This window comes from Eschrichtius robustus, chromosome 15 (genome assembly GCF_028021215.1).
Source record: "Eschrichtius robustus isolate mEscRob2 chromosome 15, mEscRob2.pri, whole genome shotgun sequence".
Taxonomy (NCBI): domain Eukaryota; kingdom Metazoa; phylum Chordata; class Mammalia; order Artiodactyla; family Eschrichtiidae; genus Eschrichtius; species Eschrichtius robustus.
In genome coordinates, this window is record NC_090838.1 from 93,319,722 (window position 1) to 93,339,581 (window position 19,860).

Here is a 19,860-nt window from a genome sequence, read left to right on the forward strand (position 1 = left end):
GCCATGATAAAATTGTTTTTTCGGAAAGGTCATGGCAAGTTATTCTCTAGCCAGCTGTGCTTGAAAGTTACCAAAAACTTGGGAAACTCTTAAGGTAGGTTGTGAAGCTCTTCTCAGCAGTCACCAACGGGTCGTCCGCCAACAGGCTGGGCCAAGGTTGGATTATGAATTGGGACATGAAGGAGCCCGGGAGAGAAAGCACACAGCCGTTTGACGGAGGAGACAGTAATTATTCAAGAGCTTGACAGTGCTGCAAAGGCTTTGGCCAATTAATATATATTCACTGATTATATATATAAAAGCATGAAAAACTATATTTTAATGTTCTCCTCTTTTTAATTGAAGTATAGTTGATTTACAATATCATGTTAGTTTCAGGTGTACAGCACAGCGATTCAGTTATATTCAGAATATATATATATATTATACATTCTTCTTTGGATTCCCTTCCCTTATAGGTTATTACAAAATATTGAGTATTGTTCCCTGTGCTCTACACTAGCTATACAGAGAAATAACTATTAAAGGCATCTTACACCTCTCCTGAAACCAATCTGGGTTGAAAGTCTTATTCACGGCAAGTATAAGCCAACTTGAGTCACTCAGGCTCGAGAAACCCTTTGACCACAACACACGTCTGGCAGGCGGGGCCTGGGAAGGGTTTCCAGACCATCCTCTTTCCTGTTCTCACCCTGTGCTACTCTGAGCAGCCTTTCCTACCTTGCTGTTAGAAGTACGTTAAACTTGTCACGTTCAGTTCTCTGTCCTGGGAAGCAGAGTACAATGTGGCCACCCCAGTGGTTTAATCGAAAATCTGTATTAACCACGTTTTTGATTTTCTGTATTCTAATGCTTTGACATCTGGGCCCTGGCTGACCCTGGAGAGGTTGCCGCTCCCAGGACTGGCTAGCTCCTGGAGACAGTAAACAACTCGCCTGCGAGCGCCCCTTCAAATACAAACCAGCCCAACCAGCGCCCACACCCCACCGCCTCCCCTGTTGGCGCTCACACCCCGAGCTGCTATCCGCCTGCTCTCATCCCCCGGGGCCAGGGCCAGACAGCCAGGGACAGCCCCTGGGCCCAGAGCCCATGGAAATCATTCCAACTAGCCAGCCCCAAGCCTGCCCAGCCGCCTCAGCCCCTCCTTCCCTTGAAACCACAATAAAGGCTCCTGCCCACGTTCCCCGACCTGCCCGGTGACTCCTGCCTGGCCCTGGTGCTTCCCCATGTGGTTGGTGTGCCCCCTCCCCTGTGAGGAGGGTCTCCGGGATCCGTGAGCATAAAAACTATCTTTTCAGTGGCAATTGTCTCCTGATCTGTTGGCCTTACTATACCTGCAATTTTTTATCCATGTACTATATTTTATTTTATTTTTTAACATTTTTTAAAATTTTTATTTATTTAATTAATTTATTTTATTTTTGGCTGCACTGGATCTCCATTGCTGCGCACAGGCTTTCTCTAATGGCGAGCAGGGGCTACTCTTCGTTGCAGTGCGCGGGCTCCTCATTGCGGTGGCTTCTCTTGTTGCGGAGCACGGGCTCTAGGCGTGCGAGCTTCAGTAGTTGTGGCACGTGGGCTCAGTAGTTGTGGCTTGCGGGCTCTAGAGCGCAGGCTCGGTAGTTGTGGCGCACGGGCCCAGTTGCTCCGCGGCATGTGGGATCTTCCCGGACCAGGGCTCGAGTCCGTGTCCCCTGCATTGGCAGGCGGATTCTCAACCACTGCGCCACCAGGGAAGCCCTCCATGTACTATATTATTAATACAAAGGATTCTCCAAATAAACTGGCCACAACATTCTGTTTCTTTCTGGGGGGGCGGGAGTCCTTTCCCATATAATTAAAAACCATGTAAAGACCAAGATGTATGGACCCAATACCAGATGGACACGTTGGCTGAGGCTGCCCCTGGTGGGGGGGAACTGCTGGTCTCTCTACAGCACAGACACCCGTGTTTCTCTTCCGCCCAGAACTGGGATGAAGCCTCGGCCTCCAGCCTCATCTGTCACTGTCCCCTGCCGCCTTCCCGGGCTGCAGAGTCATTGGATCCTCTTTCTCTCCATCCCCACGGGGCTATAAGCCCGCTCACCCCCCACCCTGACTGCAGCACTCCCCCTCCAACTCCGTGCATCTGGTCCACCGGCACTGCGTCCTCCGGCATTTGTCCCCCGGGGCTGTCATTACCTCCAGCAGGGCTGAGACCAGATGTGTCTCTCACCAGTTTTTCTGCAGAGTGGAGCACGATGTCTGGCACGGAGTCTCTTCCAATATGTACTTGTGGAATGAATGAACGAACGAATATACGAATGAATGAATGCACGGATTGCAAAAGGAAAACCGCCCCCTTAGCACCTTGCGTACAGCTCTTGGTAAGGTGAGTCTTCTGGCCCCTCAGCTCCTGGCCCGGTGGGTGTGCACCCTGGCACGGCCGAGGCGGGTTGGGAATGGCTGAGCTTCTCTGTCAGCTGCTAAAAAGCAGCGTATTTTCTAGTATTTGTACAAACACCAGATACCTGGAAATTACACCAGTAAATTACACCGAGCACAAACAGGAGGGTGGCACAGCCCCTGCATGTTTCCAGCACGCGGTTGCATGAAATTACGGTCAGAGGAGGGGAGGTGATGCTGGGTGACGGGGGCTCACACGTGCCACGTGCCGGGACAGCCAGCTGCCCACCTGCAATTAGGGAACCCTTGCTGCAGGTGACCCGCCACACAGGTCTGAGTGCAGGTGTGGGAACAGCACCCGACTCCGCCCAGCAGCAGACAAAGAAGCCGGGCGGGAGGAAACAGGGGCTGGTCTAACTCCCTGCTTCCCTGATTAGCATGCTGGAAGAAGTGGTGGACGGCAGTCCTCACCATCCCAGACCCACACACACGTGCACATATGCACGCACACACACACACACACACACACACATCCACACGCTTGCACATACACGCAGGCACACACACACACACATCCACATGCTTGCACATACACGCAGGCACACACACACACACATCCACATGCTTGCACATACACGCAGGCACACACACGCCCACACATGCACGTACACACACACACACACGCACACGCTATGTGACCTACCTGAAGGCAGGAACTGAGCCATAATAGCAGGACCAATCACCTAAGCAGGGGCAGGACCAGGGCCCTGGGGACGGGCATATCTCCTTCCCTCCCTGAAAGATGTTAGAGGTTTGTGTAAAGAGAGGTTCAAAACCCACAGGGAACTCTGCTCGGTGCTCTGCGGTGACCTGAATGGGAAGGCAATCCAAAAGAGGGGATATATGTATACGTAGGGCTGATTCACTTTGCTGGACAGCAGAAACTAACACAGCAGTGTAGAGCAACTATACGCCGATAAAAATCAATTATAAAGCAAGAAGAGAAGAGAAAAGGGCAGCCGCAGACCAGCTCCTCCCACGGCTGCAGGCACAGCTCTGGAGGCAGGGGCGTGGGCCGCACAGAGGGACCTTCTTGCCGATTGCAGCAACGCAATGAGATTCTGGCAGCTGATACCCCGGGCGCTCAGACACACCCGTGGGGCCGCTGCAGAGGAGCTCCTGTGCGTCCCCGAGACCCGAGATCCCGGAGAGCGAGCGGCACTTGGTATCCGAGGCTGGACCATCCCACTGCCGTGTCCTGATTTCCTGGCTTGGGACTAAGGCCCAACACCCAGAGGGCCCTCGGCCACCACCCAGGTCCACCTCAGGCTATGGATGACACCACGGCCGAGGCGAGGTGGCCTGCCAGGGCCACAGCGGAGGGTGCCAGAGCCCAGTGACACCCTAGTGGTAGCGTTTTACTTCCCAAGTCACACATGGCCTGCGGAGTTGGGTGTGTTGCTTTCTAATTCCTTCTTACCACGTGTCTTGTTGCACTAATTTACGACTCTGGATTGCAGGCTGACTTGTAACTGTTTCCCTTCCCCAGCTGCAAGCTGCAGAGAGCGGGCGTCACCGACCCCAGTGCTTGTCTCTGAACGAGGTATTAACGTGCTTGTAGGCGGTGCTCTAGCCGGTTAGCTTTTTGGCGGCGAAAGGGCCTTCTGTCCGTATGGCCTAGTTTCCCGTACATCCTCGTTCACACGCTAAGGGTGACAGACCCACTCAGAGCAAACGGGGTGTGAGCTACTATCTAATCACTCCCAACACGCGTCACAGCCCGTTCATCGGAGTCGGGTGCGGGGCTTCACCTCCATCAGGACACCAAGCCACGCTCCTGTTCTCTCTCAGCCACTCGGCCCTGTCGTATTCTCACAGGCAGTGAATCCACAGCCTTTTCCCTTCCAGTCAGGTTTGCCTGCCTAAGCCCCCCTTTTAATTCCTAATATGCTAACGACCCTAAATAGCAATAGTGCAGGAAGGAGAAAAGGAGTGTAGTTGTTGCTTTGGGACTTCGCGCTTGAACAGTCACCGCAGGCTGGCTTCTGGTTTTCTCTTTTGTTCGTGGTCGGTGAAGCACAGGTGGGGACCACGGCTCTGAGTCGGTGCGACTCAAACTCCAAGAAAACCACCCCAACCATCTGCACCCCGGCTTCTTCAGCCTGGAATCCAGAAGACTCACGACAGCTCACGGCTCCCATCACCCACACACACGTGGAGCTGACCAGCCCGACCGACATGGAGCAGAGGCTAAGAATAGTCAGGGGTGCTCAGCTGTGCACACACCCCATCCTCGGGCTAGTGCAGGACCCACAAGGAAAGAAAGAACACGAAAGAGGGCTATGACATTCACCTGACAGGATTTCTCAAAGGCCTGCTGTGAACGGGGTTCTAAGGGATGAATTAACATTTAAAAGGTGAGATTTAAACAAAGTTCTATTCCCTGAATATATTCGGGGCTAGAAATCCAAGGGCAGCAGGCTTCCTTGGGAGCATGTGGCTAAAAGGTGAAATATCGGAGAAGTAACCGGAGATCTCCTTTGTTAAACTCCGCAGAGCAGGATTAATCTGAAGGCCACAAACATCCAGGAGCACCTTAAGATTATGCAGGAGGTAGTCAGAAGTGCATTGTTTAAAATGTAGTGAAGCAACACCAAAGGATTTGAGGAGCGACCAATGCAAGTCCTTGCAGGAGCGGGAAGGCACCACCAGGGCAGATGACTAAGTTCTATGGCCCCTTGGGCTAGGTGCCCTGCCAGCGGAAACCATCACGTCACCAAGATAACTTTTATTTAAAAAACAATTACAAGGGGCTTCCCCGGTGGCACAGTGGTTGAGAATCTGCCTGCCAATGCAGGGGACACGGGTTCGAGCCCTGGGCTGGGAAGATCCCACATGCCACGGAGCAACTAAGCCCGTGTGCCACAACTACTGAGCCTGCGCGTCTGGAGCCTGTGCTCCGCGACAAGAGAGGCCGCGATAGTGAGAGGCCCGCGCACCGCGATGAAGGGTGGCCCCCGCTTGCCGCAACTAGAGAGAGCCCTCGCACAGAAACGAAGGCCCAACACAGCCAAAAATAAATAAATAAATAAAGTGAAATTCCTAAAAAAAAAAAAACAATTACAGGAGGGACAAAGAATTAAAAGAACTTCAATAAAATCAACAAGTTTACATTTGTACATCTTGTGTATTTGGGATCCAACCAGGGGCAGAGGGTAAAGTTGAAAGGACCAGGTTTCCATAGGCGGGCGAGGGGGAAGCCCAGGTTACCCCGGCTGTGTGACAGGCAGTGACTCAAAGGTAGTACCCAGGGCCCCTGGAGCCCCACCACAAGCACATCCGGGGCTCAGGCCCAGGGCCTTCCAGCTCTGAGCGCGGGCTCAAGGCTCCATAGCCCACGTGCCACTCCCACATGGATACCTGATAAGCAACAGCAGAAAACCAGCTCATAAAATTGAAGAGTCTTGCCCAGAGAATACTAATGTCAGCGGAGTCCAGTTCATGCTATTTTAACTAGGATGGTGACACTGAACTGACCCAGGGGGACAAGGGCCAAGTGATGGTTCCAATTCCTCTAACCAATGGCACAATCCCGAGAGAGCAGGTCTTTAGAAAGAACCACTATTTCTTTTAAAAATATGATTTGAGAAAAGGGCCTTGTGGGAGTTAGAGAAAGGCAAGGTTTTTAACAATCCTGCACAGGGTCAGAGAATTCTGCTGCATTAGCGGATTCTAGAGTAGAGATAGAAAACTGCTCGACTTCAGTTCCCATTATTCTAAAGGCTAACAAACATTTCAAAATACTGATCAGTGTTCAGAGCAAAGAGAGACCAGTGCCCCCAAGTGAGAAAGGAACAATCCGAAGGCTTTTCCAGGATTGTACCCATCTCGTGGAGAGAAACAGTGCTTTTACAGGTGCAGTTTTCTGTGTCCTAGCCACTTGTTCTCTGAGGGATGACCCCAAACTCACGAGTCGTGATGGTAACGTCCCCAGGCACACGGCCGTTCCTTCACAGCCATCCGCAGGGTGAGGACTCGTGACTGGGCATTCATTCACACCAGCTTACACAGCACACGGCTGAGCTGCAAGAACTCCTTCATCATTTATTCTTTAGAAATCGAGACACCGTAGGGAAGAGTTTCTGGACCCCCTTGGAATCACAAGAGGAGAGAGAACAGTGACCGTGATAGTACAGAAAGCGTTTTCACAGCAGGGAGGACGAGCTCTCCACCCCGTCTGTTAAGGCCTGGGCTGAAGGAGAGGGGCCGGGTCCCGGGGTCCCCTCGTCACACGCACGAGCCGACGCACGTTTGCCAGGCGTCACGGCATCTTTCTTCTTAGTCCCTGATAGAGTCGATAATCACCGGGAAGAAATTCAGGAGAGGGCAGTGAAGTAACGACAGCGTCAACTCCTCCGCGATGCTGGGCAGAGACGCGGAATGGACGCGGGGTCTGTGATGCGGGAGGTGTCCGTCCCGTGTGTCCAGGAAGCCGCAGGGCAGGCGTGTAAAGTGCTAGAGGTAAGGCAGCCTGCCTGGACTTCCTCTGGGGGCGGCGCTCCCTCGGGAGGGGTGACACCCCCATCGCGCAGGGCAGCCGTCACCCACGGCCCGCCCTGGCCAGCGTGGAGGTGACCACCAGCCGCCCCGGAAAACACGCTTGGCTTGTGCTCACGACCTTTCCCTTTTCATTTCTCGAGGAATCAACGGGGGGGGGGGGGGGGGTAACAAAGAAAAACATCCCTAATGAACATGACGGAGGTGAATTTCCAAAAGAGAGAAAAATCACAGAGAGGATATAACACCAAATTAAAAGTCCTAATTGAACACGTTAATCATGGAGTTACAGACCGGCGGGCGATGCGCCGTATGCCCCTGCCCCCGCCGCCGGCTCCAGACCTGCGAGCGGCTCCTCCTGGCACGTCCACAGCTTCTCGGGGCCTTTACTTGCGAGGCAGCCAGAAGCGAATGCATTTACCCCGAAGGGAGGGCCTGGGTACCCAGGCAGATCTTTAGGGGTTGGAAGCCAGATAGGAAGTGGGAAGGAACAAAGATACCTCCCTGAGGTCAGCTGTCCCTCAGGGCAAAGGCAGAGCCCGCAGGGTGACCGGTGGCCAGGCGGGGAGGATGGAGAGCTCTGCGCCCTGGCCGCTCGCCCGCCAGGACACGGTCCCCACCGTGCCACCGGAGCAAATGTTCCCAGTGCAAATACGTGTCTACAGATCGGGGCTCGGGGTGCGGGGTCCGGTTTGTCCGGGTGGCACAGGAAGGCTTATTTCCTTTCAGAGCAGACATCTGTTTTGGGTGGCGATGTCCCTGGACGGGTGAATCTGGCATGTCTCTATATTGGGGATTATCCATTTCCATCCGATGCAGGGGGTTGGCCGCATCCCATTTCCCACGGACCGAAGCCCCCCCCAGCACCAGATGACGGCTGACGCGGCCTCCTGCTCTGTGCACCCGGCCGGCTTGGTAAGGAGCCCTCGGCCCAGCCTCTTCAAGTCCGAGCCCCGGGGCTGGGGGAGCTGGGGTTCGTGTGCCTGCTGGCCGCACAGTGGGTGTGGACGAGACCACCGTTCGGATACCTAACAAACACGGGCTCGCAAAAGGGGTTTTGGCACATCTGGCAAAGCTTTTTGTCTGAGAGCTGAACTGAGCTTCCTTTCAGCTTCATCTGCAAAAAGAAACAAAGGCAGGGACGCCTGTGACATAAGTGACACCGGTTTTCAGAGCTGACACGCATTACCCCATGGGTTGTTATTATCACTGGTGAGGACAGCTTTAATATCAATTTCTCGAAACAGAGTATCAGCGGTGAAAATAAACAAACACATCCTCGGAACTGGACAAGTCAAAAAAGCTACGAAACCGCCTTCTTATTTTACAAAAGTAATTGCTGCTTGTCTGGCGGAGGAATTTCTCACCAAGATCTTCTTTCAAACATTCTCTGAGCTCTGATCTATTCAAGCAAGGCCTATTACAGAATCATGGGCTGACAAGCCCATGAAAGCTATCTAATCCCCTGCTCCCCTCGTTTGCAAACAAGAAAAGTTAAGGCCCAAATAAGAGACTGGGTCAAAGCCATGGGGTCGATCCGTGGCACGTTCCTGACCGGCCCCAGGAAATGTCATTTCCTTTCTTTAAAGGTAACTAACAAAACTAACAAAACTTTATTCTTTCTTGTCTGATCAACAGGACTTGAGTTCTGCAAGCTAAAAGCCTTTCTGCACAATTCACGTGAATCAGCCCAGCAAGTCAGCCTAGTGGCAGGACGGAGTGACGGCTTAGTGAATTCGCCCTACTCATTAGTATCTTTAGTCATTCAACAAACATTCAATGCCTTCAAGATGCCAGGTTGGCTCAGGAGTACCGAGATAAGTAAAGGAAGTTCCTGCCCTCAGAGAACCCAAAGCCTCACAGGGGAGGGGACAGCTACGGATGCAGCACGTGAGTCGGCCCACGGGGCGCCCGTCTGCTTAGAGGGATGGGACGGTTTCACAAAGGAAAGACTTAGGCGGGGTTTCCAGTAGGCGTTCCCCAGGCACAAAAGGAAGAGGTGAGCCGTCTCAGGCAGAGGCAACGGTGGCTTCAAGGCCGTACGTACGAAACGGCAAGTCCACTGGGAGGTTCTGAGCACCCTGGGACGGGCAGGGACGGGCCAGAGGAGGGAGGCTGAATCTTCCCGGCCTCGGCTTCTCCACTGGGGAGTCAATGCAGGCTTCCCAGCGGGAGGAACACAGCGGATTCCCGCCCTGGAAGGACACCCTGCTGGCTGCGGGGCGTCTGGGCCTCACCAGAGAGAAGCCTCCTCCGGATGAGCTTGGGGGTGTTATGGACCGAATGCCCGTCTCTCTCAGCAAATGTCGAGGCCCTGACCCCCAGTGGGATGGTGTTTGGAGGCGGGGCCCCCCAGGACGGCCTCAGGGCCCTTATGGAGGAGGAAGAGACCAGCGCTGGCTCCCGGCCCCGCGAGCTCAGTCAGAAGGGGACCTCACGGGGCCCCGAATCTGTCGGCACCCGGATCTCGGGCTCCCAACCCCCAGACGGTGAGCACTGGATGCGTGTCGTCTGAGCCCCCGGCCTGTGGGATTTGTTATCATTAGGCACAGCAAGCCCAGGAGACAGAGATGGGGACCTGGAACGTGGAGCTCTGAACCGGCCTGCAGTCCACATCCGGGCTCCTCTGTGTCCTGCGTCACCTCCCGGTGCCCCTGCCCTCCTTCTGTGACGGGGAGGCAATTCTGCCCGGAAGCGCGGTGCGGATGCAGTGACACCGTGACGTGCAGCACGGACCAGGGCCCGGAGCGCGGCTCTCGGGACCGTCAGTGTCTAAAAGGGGCGGGAAGCTGCCCCAACCGTACACCTGCCGCCCCGGCTCCCGCCTGGGCTCACACACCTGTGTCTGTGTGAAGAAATCACGTGTGTTGAAGTTACGGAGAAAAAACGGCCAAGGGGTATTTTTCCGCAGGTAAAACCGACCTCAAATCACACGTCTCGCCCGAGAGGGCTGGGCTCTCACCTTGTCGTATTTGTAGATCAAGTTTTCGGACTTGGCCAGGCCCACAGCCACCTGAGTGGTCCTCCGGGCGTGGACGCTGTCCCTCACGGCCCCCGTCAGGAACGGGCAGAGCAGCTGCACCGACCACGTGCCCGGCAGCAGCTGCAGGACCCGGGCCGCGTCGAACTCGGCGGCATGGCGGTTCAGGAGGTCCACGGCGGCCACGGCCAGCTCGGGCGCAGAGGGGCCGGGGCCCAGGTACATGGCCAGCAGCAGGTGGAAGAGCCGCTGGCGGGCGGGCGGGTCGCGGCCCTCGGAGCGCCACAGGCAGTAGTCCTCCGCCGCCGGGAAGTCGGCCAGCTCGTGGACCAGGATGTGCAGGGCCTCCTCGTGCCGCTCCAGCTTCCCGTGCAGGATGGCGCTCTCCATGGGGAGCCCGGCGCCCTGGATCCTGTCTGTGAGGCGGGACCGCTGGTTAGAGACGGCAGGCCCGCGCCAGGCGGTGCCAATCCAACGCCGCAACTGCATGGGCCATGCGCTTAAGAATGGGCAGAGCAAGCCTGGCTGCCTGGACACCCCTGAACTCTGCCACCCAGGCTGCCTGGACGCCCCTGAACTCTGCCACCCAGGCTGCCTGGACGCCCCTGAACTCTGCCACCCAGGCTGCCTGGACGCCCCTGAACTCTGCCACCCAGGCTACCTGGACGCCCCTGAACTCTGCCACCCAGGCTGCCTGGACACCCTGGCCTGGGTGGCAGAGTTTAGGGGTGCCCACGTAGCCTCCCAGGAGGGCTGCCACGTGCCTTAGGACAAAGTACATGTGTCACACGAGCATCATTCAGGCCTGAGTCATGTGCTGCTGGCCACGAGCTCAGTGTCATCAAATCAACAACATACATTAAATAAGGTGTCTTTAAACAGAAACACACATAAACAAGGTTACATATTGATCGGTTGGTGAAAATGATGTGACCAGAGGTTCTCAGGAGCCTGACCCTGCATCCCTCCAGGTCTGATGGCTCAGTGTCTGTGAACTCAGGGGTGGAGACTCTACAGGACACAACTACCGCGAACAATGAGAATGGGTGTAGTTAATGGTCAGAGAGTGCTGTTAAAAGCTGCTAAAGAGAAATGTATTAACCCAGTAAGGACACCTGGAAATTCCACGGTGCCCGAAACGGCAAGGGACAAGTTCAGTGTGCCAGGTGCTGCTCTGAGGCTCGTACACAACAGGGACGCTGAGGTTTCTGCCCTGGAGGAAATGAAACCCAGACCCCCTCCAGGACCCCCGCCTTCCTCCAAGCCTGGGGCAGCCGAGTGGGCTGCTGGGGGCAGTGCCAGCCTCAAAGCCGTGACCAGAGCTGGAGCACCAGAAGGAACTGACCCGAGGGCGTCAAAGCCGAATAAGCAAGTTCAAAGCAGCTTGGCTCAGCAGACGTGCAGACCTCCCAACGCCCAGGGCAGCCTTCGCGTCATCAGCTAAGCGGCCCTGTCCGTTCCCAGACGGTGGAGGACGGACAAGGAGCCTCGCCTGCCCTCCAGGAGGCTGACTTTGTGCCACAGAGGCTCATGAACCCCCCCTCCCCCCGAATAGAGACGAAGAGATGCCAAGGCCTCCGTCCCTGCCCCCACCCCCCCACCCCCGCCGGTGACGTTTATCCAGCGAGATCCACTCACCCAGCAGGAAGTGGACTCGGTACAGATCGGATTTCTGGAGCAGGCGTCGCAGCTTCGCCTGCGTCTCGGTCACTTCTGCATCCTTGCCATTGGCGCCGGGCCTCTGCTGCAGCACCTCATCCAGGTAGAGGACGGCTAAGTGCGTGTGGTACTCCTCCTTCTGCAGGACAGGGGGACAGGCAGACAGACAGCATTTGCTAGGGGAGCCCAGAGAACGCCCCCCAACCAACCAGCCAGCAGGTGCCCGAGACGGGACGTGCAAGGTGAGCGGGGGCTACAGGACAGCCCCAGAACACGCGTACTGGGGCAAAAGCTTTCAGAAACGACGACACAGAGAAGCTGAATCTAAAACCTATGGGAAAATATCTCATTTTGAGAAGTGAGGGCCACGGGATTTAGGTGTTCTCCAAAAAAGGGACAGCTTTCCTCATTTCCTTTAAGAATAACAACAAGAAAAAAAAAAAGACTCTAAGAAAAAAAAGAATAACAAGGAAGGAAAAGAGAAGAAAATATAAGCGGAGGGGACAAGAGATGGAGGGTGAGAAAAAAGCTACTTAGGCCGCCGGTCTCTTTCACAAACATCCGGCTCCCTCCCTGACCTCCCACGCGTACAGACTGAGCGCCAGGAACACGAGACATTACGTTAGACCCGTGGGCCAAGTTCAGGTCCTGGTGATGCCACCGCAGCCCACGCAGCTCAGCCTGTGCTCTGGGGCCTCACCTGCAGTCTCCTGTCCGTGACCAGATGTTCTAGGTACTTAACCAGGGCTTGCGGGTATTTCTTAAGGCAACTGATGATATCATCTGGGTTAAATCTACTCTGCTGTTCGTCTACAGGTCTCTTGGTGAAAACTTGAACTCCGACCTGAAAGAAGAATAGCAATTTATTTATTTGCAAACACCTCATCTTATCTTCATTCTGAGCACTGTACGCTTTGGGTAAAATCATTGTTAAAAACGTGATGATTTGCGGGACTTCACTGGTGGTCCACTGGTTAAGACTTCGCCTTCCAATGCTGGGGGTGCAGGTTCGATCCCTGGTCGGGGAACTAAGATCCCATATGCCTCGTGGCCAAAAAACCAAAACATAAAACAGAAGCAATATTGTAACAAATTCAATAAAGACTCTGAAAATGGTCCACGTGAAAAAAAAAACAAACAAAAAAACATGATGATTCGGAAAAACAGTGCAGATGAAGCACTGACAGAGATAGGAAATGCCGCAGAGCTCCAGCTGAAATTCCTTCTAAAAGGGTCAGAAACTAAGGAACCAAACATTTATTGGTGGTAGGTTTTGACAATCCATGAAGCAACAACTCTGTAACATTTAGATCATCCGAAACAAGGACGGTCACTTGCTGGATCATAAGTGAAAGAAGATACAAGCGGCTGAAGATTCAGTGAACTCGATTCTCCAAACGCCCATACCCACCGTGTGCATTACCCACATGGGACCCAAGCCCACACACAGCAACGAAGACCCAACACAGCCAAAAATAAATAAATAAATGAATAAATAAATTTATCAAAAAAAATACTAGAAAAAACCCCTTTCATTTATTATTGCCAAGTAATATTGCATTTTGTGCATATACATTTTATTCATCTATTCATCAAGTGATGGACACGGTGTTCTCTTTCTTTTGGCTGTCGTGAACAGTACTGCCATAAATATTCATGTACAAGTTTTTATGTGAATAAAGGTTTTCATTTTTCTTGGATGCACACCTAGGAGTGAAATCGCTGGCTCATATGATAACTCTGTTTAACCATCTGTAGAACTGCCAGACTGTCTTTCAAAATGACTGTACTGTTTTACTTTCCCACCAACAATGAATGTGAGTTCTAATTTCTCTGCATCTTTGCCAACATGTACTATTGTTGTCTTTTAAGCTTTAGCCATCCTAATGGGTGTGAAATGGTTTTGATTTACATTTCCCTTAAGGATTAATAAAATGACTGATTAAAACAAACAAACAAAAAAAGGGCCCTTCTATGTCCCCAACCCACCCCCCCCAAAGGGGGTTGGGGACATAGAAGCAAGGGCGACGGTTTGCCTGGTGTGGCCCAGGCCCGGCTCCACGCCCTGCAGGGCAACAGCCTGGTCCTGCTCCAGCCCACAGAGAACGAGGGACCAGATGCTGTTAGGAGCGGGGGTCAACACACAGGTGTTTAAGAAGATGCTAAGACCTGACCTGTGGTGCTTTCTGCTTTCCTACACAGTGGCCTGCCCCCGACACAGGTGTGCAGAAGCACTGAAATGCAGAAATTCCTCGAGAGCTGGGATTCAGATGGCTCAAGCCATGTATTAAAAGGGGGGGAAGGGCTTCCCTGGTGGTGCAGTGGTTGAGAATCCACCTGCCAATACAGGGGACACGGGTTCGAGCCCTGGTCTGGGAAGATCCCACATGCCGCGGAGCAACTGGGCCCGTGAGTCACAACTACTGAGCCTGCGCGTCTGGAGCCTGTGCTCCGCAAGAAGAGAGGCCGCGACGGTGAGAGGCCCGCGCACCGCGATGAAGAGCGGCCCCCGCTTGCCGCAACTAGAGAGAGCCCTGGCACAGAAACGAAGACCCAGCGCAGCCAAAAATAAATTAATTAATTAATTAAAAAAAAAAAAAAAGGGGGGGGGGGAAGCGGAGAGAAGGGTTAAAGTGTAGCTTGTTTTCCCACCTAGAATCAAGTTTTCTGTCCATTTTCACCAGCCCCACTGCCGCCCTTGAACGAATAGCGTTTACGAAGCACAAACCTCCGGATTTTTCTGCAAGACCCAGTCAGCATAGTGCCACACGAGGTCCGGGTCGAGGCTGTAGGTGAGGAAATCCACGATGTACTCGTACAGGTCTGAGCGCGTGGAGTCGTGAATGTCCCCGTTCACGATGCTGACCCACAGCTGGAGAGGAACAAAAAAGAAGGCAGGGAAGGTTACACACCGCTTAGAATTAGCTCAGAAAGGGCAAGTGTTTGTTCGTTTGGCCTTTCAATATTTCAAAGTGGCAGGAGAAACTTCAGAGGCTTAAATCCATTTTAATTGTTTCACACACACGAAAAAAAAAAAGAGGGGACATGGTCCAGGAAATCAGGAACATAAAGCACCAAGTTCTTTTTCTTTCCTTTTTAATGAGATCGCAGTAATACAAATAGTAAATATAGTGTATGAGGAGACTTGGATGCATTAAAAAATGTCTCTTCCTGAAATAAAATCATCACTGACAATGTTTGGACACAGAAGAAATTCACTTACATCCATCAGCCGGGCTGTTTCAGCCTTCTCCGTCACAGGAATTTCTGATTTCGAAGACCTTTTGGGACTGTCTGAGTCTGATGTGCTTTCAAAACCTCTGGTGACCCTGTGCCCTGGTGTTCCTACTGCCTTTTGCATGGGGGCTCAGGGTAGATTTTAATAATAAAGTCCTTTGCTATTTCATCCAGACACTTCCCTGCCGTGTAAACTGAATCTTTTTTTTTTTTTTTTTAATGCTCCACTGTGCATATGTACTATTTTTATTTTTTTTAATTTTTATTTATTTTTGGCTGCGTTGGGTCTTCATTGCTACGCGCAGGCTTCCTCTAGTTGTGGCAAGCAGGGGCTACTCTTCATTGCGGTGTGCAGGCTTCTCATTGCGGTGGATTCTCTTGTTGCAGAGCACGGGCTCTAGGTGTGCGGGCTCAGTAGTTGTGGCCCGTGGGCTCTAGAGCCCAGGCTCAGTAGTTGTGGCGCACGGGCTTAAGCTGCTTCGTGGCATGTGGGATCTTCCTGGACCAGGGCTTGAACCTGTGTCCCCTGCATTGGCAGGCGGATTCTTAACCACTGCGCCACCGGGGAAGTCCCTGTAAACTGAATCTTACTTTCAGAGCCTCAGAATGAAGTGGCATCACAAGGTGTGGCAGAGATGGGGGCTGCCTGAGAGCCCCCTGCACCATCGTCTGTGCCGTGGACCTCACCCACGTGTCCACACTGACTTCTGAACCACACCACACCAGCAGGCAGCCCAGGAAACAGGCAGGCAGTGTAAACGCCGTAATTCTGGTAGCAGCGCACCAATGTTTTTTGTTACTAGTTTCTTCAGCGCTGAATTCCCCAAATCAAACAAACTATTCACACGGCCATTGAAATGTGTCATTAAAACAATTCTGCCATATATGGAGATTTATTCCGTATTATTTCAATTTTGTAAACTCCTGTCTATATAGCTTTGCTAATGTTATTAACACTTATATATAACAAACTGTAATTCTCAGAACATGGTGTTTTAAAAAAATAAAAATTTTAGCTTTGACACCCAAATCTGCTCTTAGCCATGGGGTGTATGTTGATGGGAACATTTTTTTTTTTTTTTTTTTTAACCTATTCCACAATCATGTTACCATGGTAATTTCTCAAAGCAACCAGATATGCTTGGTGAGTTTGGTGAGCACTGCTGATGACCTTGGCCGCTCACAGAAGATGCAAGACAAGAGACAAGATGAGAAATTTGGGCGCAAGAGCCCCTGCCAGGGCCCTGAGCACTGGCTCAGTCCCCAGCTCTCCTGCTGACCAGGGGTGCCACCCGGGCAAGTGACTGGCCTTGATCAGCTTTAGTTTTGTCACAGATGACATGACAACCCAGCTCTCTGGCAAGACTTATTGTCATTAACAGCAGAAATTACAACCTGTTACTCACAGCCTTAATTTTTGATAAGGCAGTGGAGTCACAGGCCTTGTGGCTCAGTAAGAAATCCTATTTTTCTTACATTTTAAACAACTCAGTCTTGACAATGTTCTTTAAAGAGATGGAAAGATGAAGAAAAGAAAACTCTTGGGGTTTCCCTGGTGGTGCAGTGGTTAAGAATCCACCTGCCAATGCAGGGAACACGGGTTCGAGCCCTGGTCTGGGAAGATCCCACATGCCGCGGAGCAACTAAGCCCGTGTGCCACAACTACTGAGCCTGCGCTCTAGAGCCCGCAAGCCACAACTACTGAAGCCCGCGTGCCTACAGCCCATGCTCTGCAACAAGAGAAGCCACCGCAATGAGAAGCCTGCGCACAGCAACTAGAGAAAGCCTGTGCACAGCAATGAAGACCCAATGCAGCCAAAAATAAATAAAGAAAGAAAAGAAAAGAAAAGAAAAAAAAGAAAATCCTTGGCCAACATTTCTCAAGGATTCGCTTTCTAAAACAGTACTATTTTTGTTTTGTAAAAAAGGCTGTAGATCAGGCAAGACTGGTCTCTATCAATTTGTGATTTTTTTTCAAACAGGCTCAGTAGTTGTGGCGCACGGGCTTAGTTGCTTAGCAACTTCGTTGCTAAGTTAAATGGTGGTGATTTTTAAAGAGTGCTGAGATGCCTTTGAACTCACCTGAACGGCAGCAGCGTCTTGGTGGTTGTAATGATAGAGCAGCCCCAGTGCAAAGTACCTGCAAGAAAACCCGGGGTAAGTGCACTCTCTCCCGACCAACCACTGCGGGCAGTACCCCCATAGCAACGCCCCCGGCCCTGGGCCCCCAGCCCCACATGTGCTATTCAACTCAGTTCAACAACAAATTTCAAGCACCAGAAAGATCCTCCTTTCTGTTTATTTACTTATGGTCTGAAAATGTATTCCCTATCAATTTCCAGAAAGGACCATACTCACATCTAAGATGAGCTGAAAAATAAAACTATAATGATACTATGGAAAATCACACTTGGAATTGCTTTACAACTTGCTTCAAATACTAGTATGATTTGCCATCTCTTCAGTTAATCATTATTAACTTATCACGAGGTATTAAAACTGCTTGGAAGGGATGCTGTCTGAGCCATTCTGGGGTAAGGATTTTGAACGGCAATAAATGCCAACAGTATGCAGGCATTGCAGAGGACAGAAGGTCAGGGAGAGTCGGGTTGGGGGGACCCAGAGTTCCAGGCCCTGACTTTCAATCCAGGCTTCGTTACTTAGGGACTGTGTGACCTTGAGCAAGTAGGTTACCTTCCTTGGCCCTTGCTTCCTCATTTATAAGCAGACAGGATCAGTGATGACACGGGCATCGCCCGGGCCGTGAGCTGTTGCCACCCTCCCACGGTCACAGGTATGTCCTCTCCTGGTCCTCTTCCCCAGCAGGTGACCGGACCAAGCTGCCCCAGGGGGCCATCGGATTTCTTCCCTCAAAGAGCAACCTCTCAAGATACTGAACTATTCCCTAAAACCCTTCTCTTCTCCCGAAAGCTTTTAGAAAGTTACACTGACTCCGCCAGACCCTGCCATCCCAAGTCACTGCCATGAGCTATCAGTGCATTTTCTGGTTCCTAAATAAACCACTCCATTCCACAGGGCCTTCGGGAGACGGCTGAACGAGCCACTTCCCGCGTGGAGGTCAGTCACCAGCCCATGACGTCCTGCATCTGAACAGGGTCTGGATCGTGAGCCTGGGTCTCCGTGGAATTTCACCAGCACCTCCGCCATGTCAAACGCATACCAAAAGTCACACACAAAGAATCTTACAGGGAGCACTCAACCCCCCCCAGGCCTAGAGGGGTTAGACCACCGCCTGCCCCCAGGATGAAGAAGCTGCCAGATCTAATCACGTCATCACTGCAGACGGGCCCCCATCGTACCCGGTGGCCGGTCGGCAAGGGGATGGGTGCCGACCAGCTCACGTCTGTAATGAAGGAGTTTGACCCCGTAACCTTTTATCCACGAGATCCAGAAGCCTCCCTTTCTATCTGTTTATCCAGATGCCCACCTGTCCATTCAGTCTGGCCATCAGTGGTTGAAGTGCACTATCATTTTACCGACACGCGTGTGGCATCTCGCACAGCTGAGTCCCACCCAGATGGAAACTGAACAAGCACACCATTGACTAACAAGGCCTGTGACTGTATGATCTGTCGTGAAGGAGCTGGCACGAGAGTTGGTGCCCTCTAAGACCCCTGTGGTGGATCTGCAGACCGTGATGAGGCTGATAGATCCCGAGGGTGCCGGGTGGTCCCTTGATGAACGCCTGGGGCTCAGAAGTCACGCTGGTGCCTCAGTGCACGACAGCTTCCCGTGGGTGGGGACGGGGAAGGGCCAGGCAGGGAGCCCTGGGTTTGGGGGGAGCGTCGGGGGGACAGAAACACTCACTTTTTGTGCTTCTCCAGCCAGGCGGCGCTGTCGGTGAGCAGACAGAAGTTCTCGGTGACCAGGAGGTCCAGCAGGCTGTCGTGGTCAGCCTCCGTGTACAGCTTGAGCAGGGCTGTGTCGATGTCCTCCTTGTAGCCGTTGGCCACCTCCGTGCTGCGGACTTCGTTCAGGTAGCTCATGAGGAAGCGCTTGCACTTGGCCACCTTCTCCTGGTCGCCCTGGGTCAGCTGGTTGAGGTCTGCAAACTCGTGCAGAGGAGGGTGGGACCGGGTGAACGAGGAGGACGTGGGCAGCAGGAAGGGGTACAGCGAGATCAGCTCCCGCACGTCGAGCTGGCCGCTTCTGCAATTACAGTGTCAAACTAAATGAAGCAAAAAGAGAGAGAGAGTGCACGTAGGCACACAAGACGACACTGGACGGGCGCGCTGCCTGCACGCTGTCCGCAGCTGCACGGGCTGCAAAGCACCACGAGCCAGGCACCGCCCACCCCCAGACCCCACGACAGAGCAGAGGGCTTGGCGGCCGCAGACGCGGCCCCTCCAGTGCTGCGGTGGTGGGACGTGGGTCCCCGCAAACCCAGGTGGGGGGGGGGTGCGGACAGCAGGAGGCACAGCAGCTCTGATCAAAGGCAGACTCGGAGGAGGCCCCGTGTACACCTCCTCCTTCACGGCTCTGAGTCGTGCAGAACCTGTTCTACGTGGACATTTGGAAAACTTCTCCTACAGGCGATGCCTTCGTGGGACACTGAAGGGCAATCACAGCGGGTTTAAGTTCATCTTCTGAGCGAGCGTGAAGAGCCACTGCTTCCCAGGGCGCACCTGACCCCCAGCCCAGAGGAAGGGCTGCTGGAGGGGGGAGGGGCTGAGACAGGCCTGGGCTGGGGAGGGAGAGGGGTGCGGTGGGTGCTGGTGAAGGGGGCGGCCCACGTGTGCAGGATCTATGTCACGCGGAAGGGACCTCAGCTTCCTAAGACGGTGGACCAGGAGCATGCCGTTTACAATGTCCTCAGAAGAAGGACAGTTTTTCAAGTCTTCCCAGAAGCACCTGCTCTTTCTCTAAACTCAGAGCTTTCGGTAAAATCTCTGGAGGAAAGGGAAAGTGAGCCATCGTGTTTTCCTAGGAATCCTTCACAGGGCATCGAACACGCTCTTTAGAACTGCCTTCTCGGGCTTCCCTGGTGGCGCAGTGGTTAAGAATCCGCCTGCCAACGCAGG

At 53.0% G+C, this 19,860-nt stretch overlaps 1 protein-coding gene across 1 annotated transcript in view; it reads right to left on the bottom strand.

Moving 5' to 3' along the window:
- Positions 1 to 5,552: 5,552 nt before the first annotated feature.
- Positions 5,553 to 19,860, bottom strand: part of TGFBRAP1 (transforming growth factor beta receptor associated protein 1) — a 48,058-nt gene continuing 33,750 nt past the window's right edge. The window contains exons 6-12 of the mRNA XM_068565120.1: positions 18,647 to 18,988; positions 16,901 to 16,958; positions 14,310 to 14,453; positions 12,282 to 12,425; positions 11,561 to 11,720; positions 9,905 to 10,338; positions 5,553 to 8,059 (exon numbers count right to left, since the gene is read on the bottom strand). Of these exons, the coding sequence (XP_068421221.1) occupies positions 7,883 to 8,059; positions 9,905 to 10,338; positions 11,561 to 11,720; positions 12,282 to 12,425; positions 14,310 to 14,453; positions 16,901 to 16,958; positions 18,647 to 18,988 (1,459 nt within the window). The 3' untranslated portion in view covers positions 5,553 to 7,882. The remainder of the gene's footprint in view (positions 8,060 to 9,904; positions 10,339 to 11,560; positions 11,721 to 12,281; positions 12,426 to 14,309; positions 14,454 to 16,900; positions 16,959 to 18,646; positions 18,989 to 19,860) is intronic.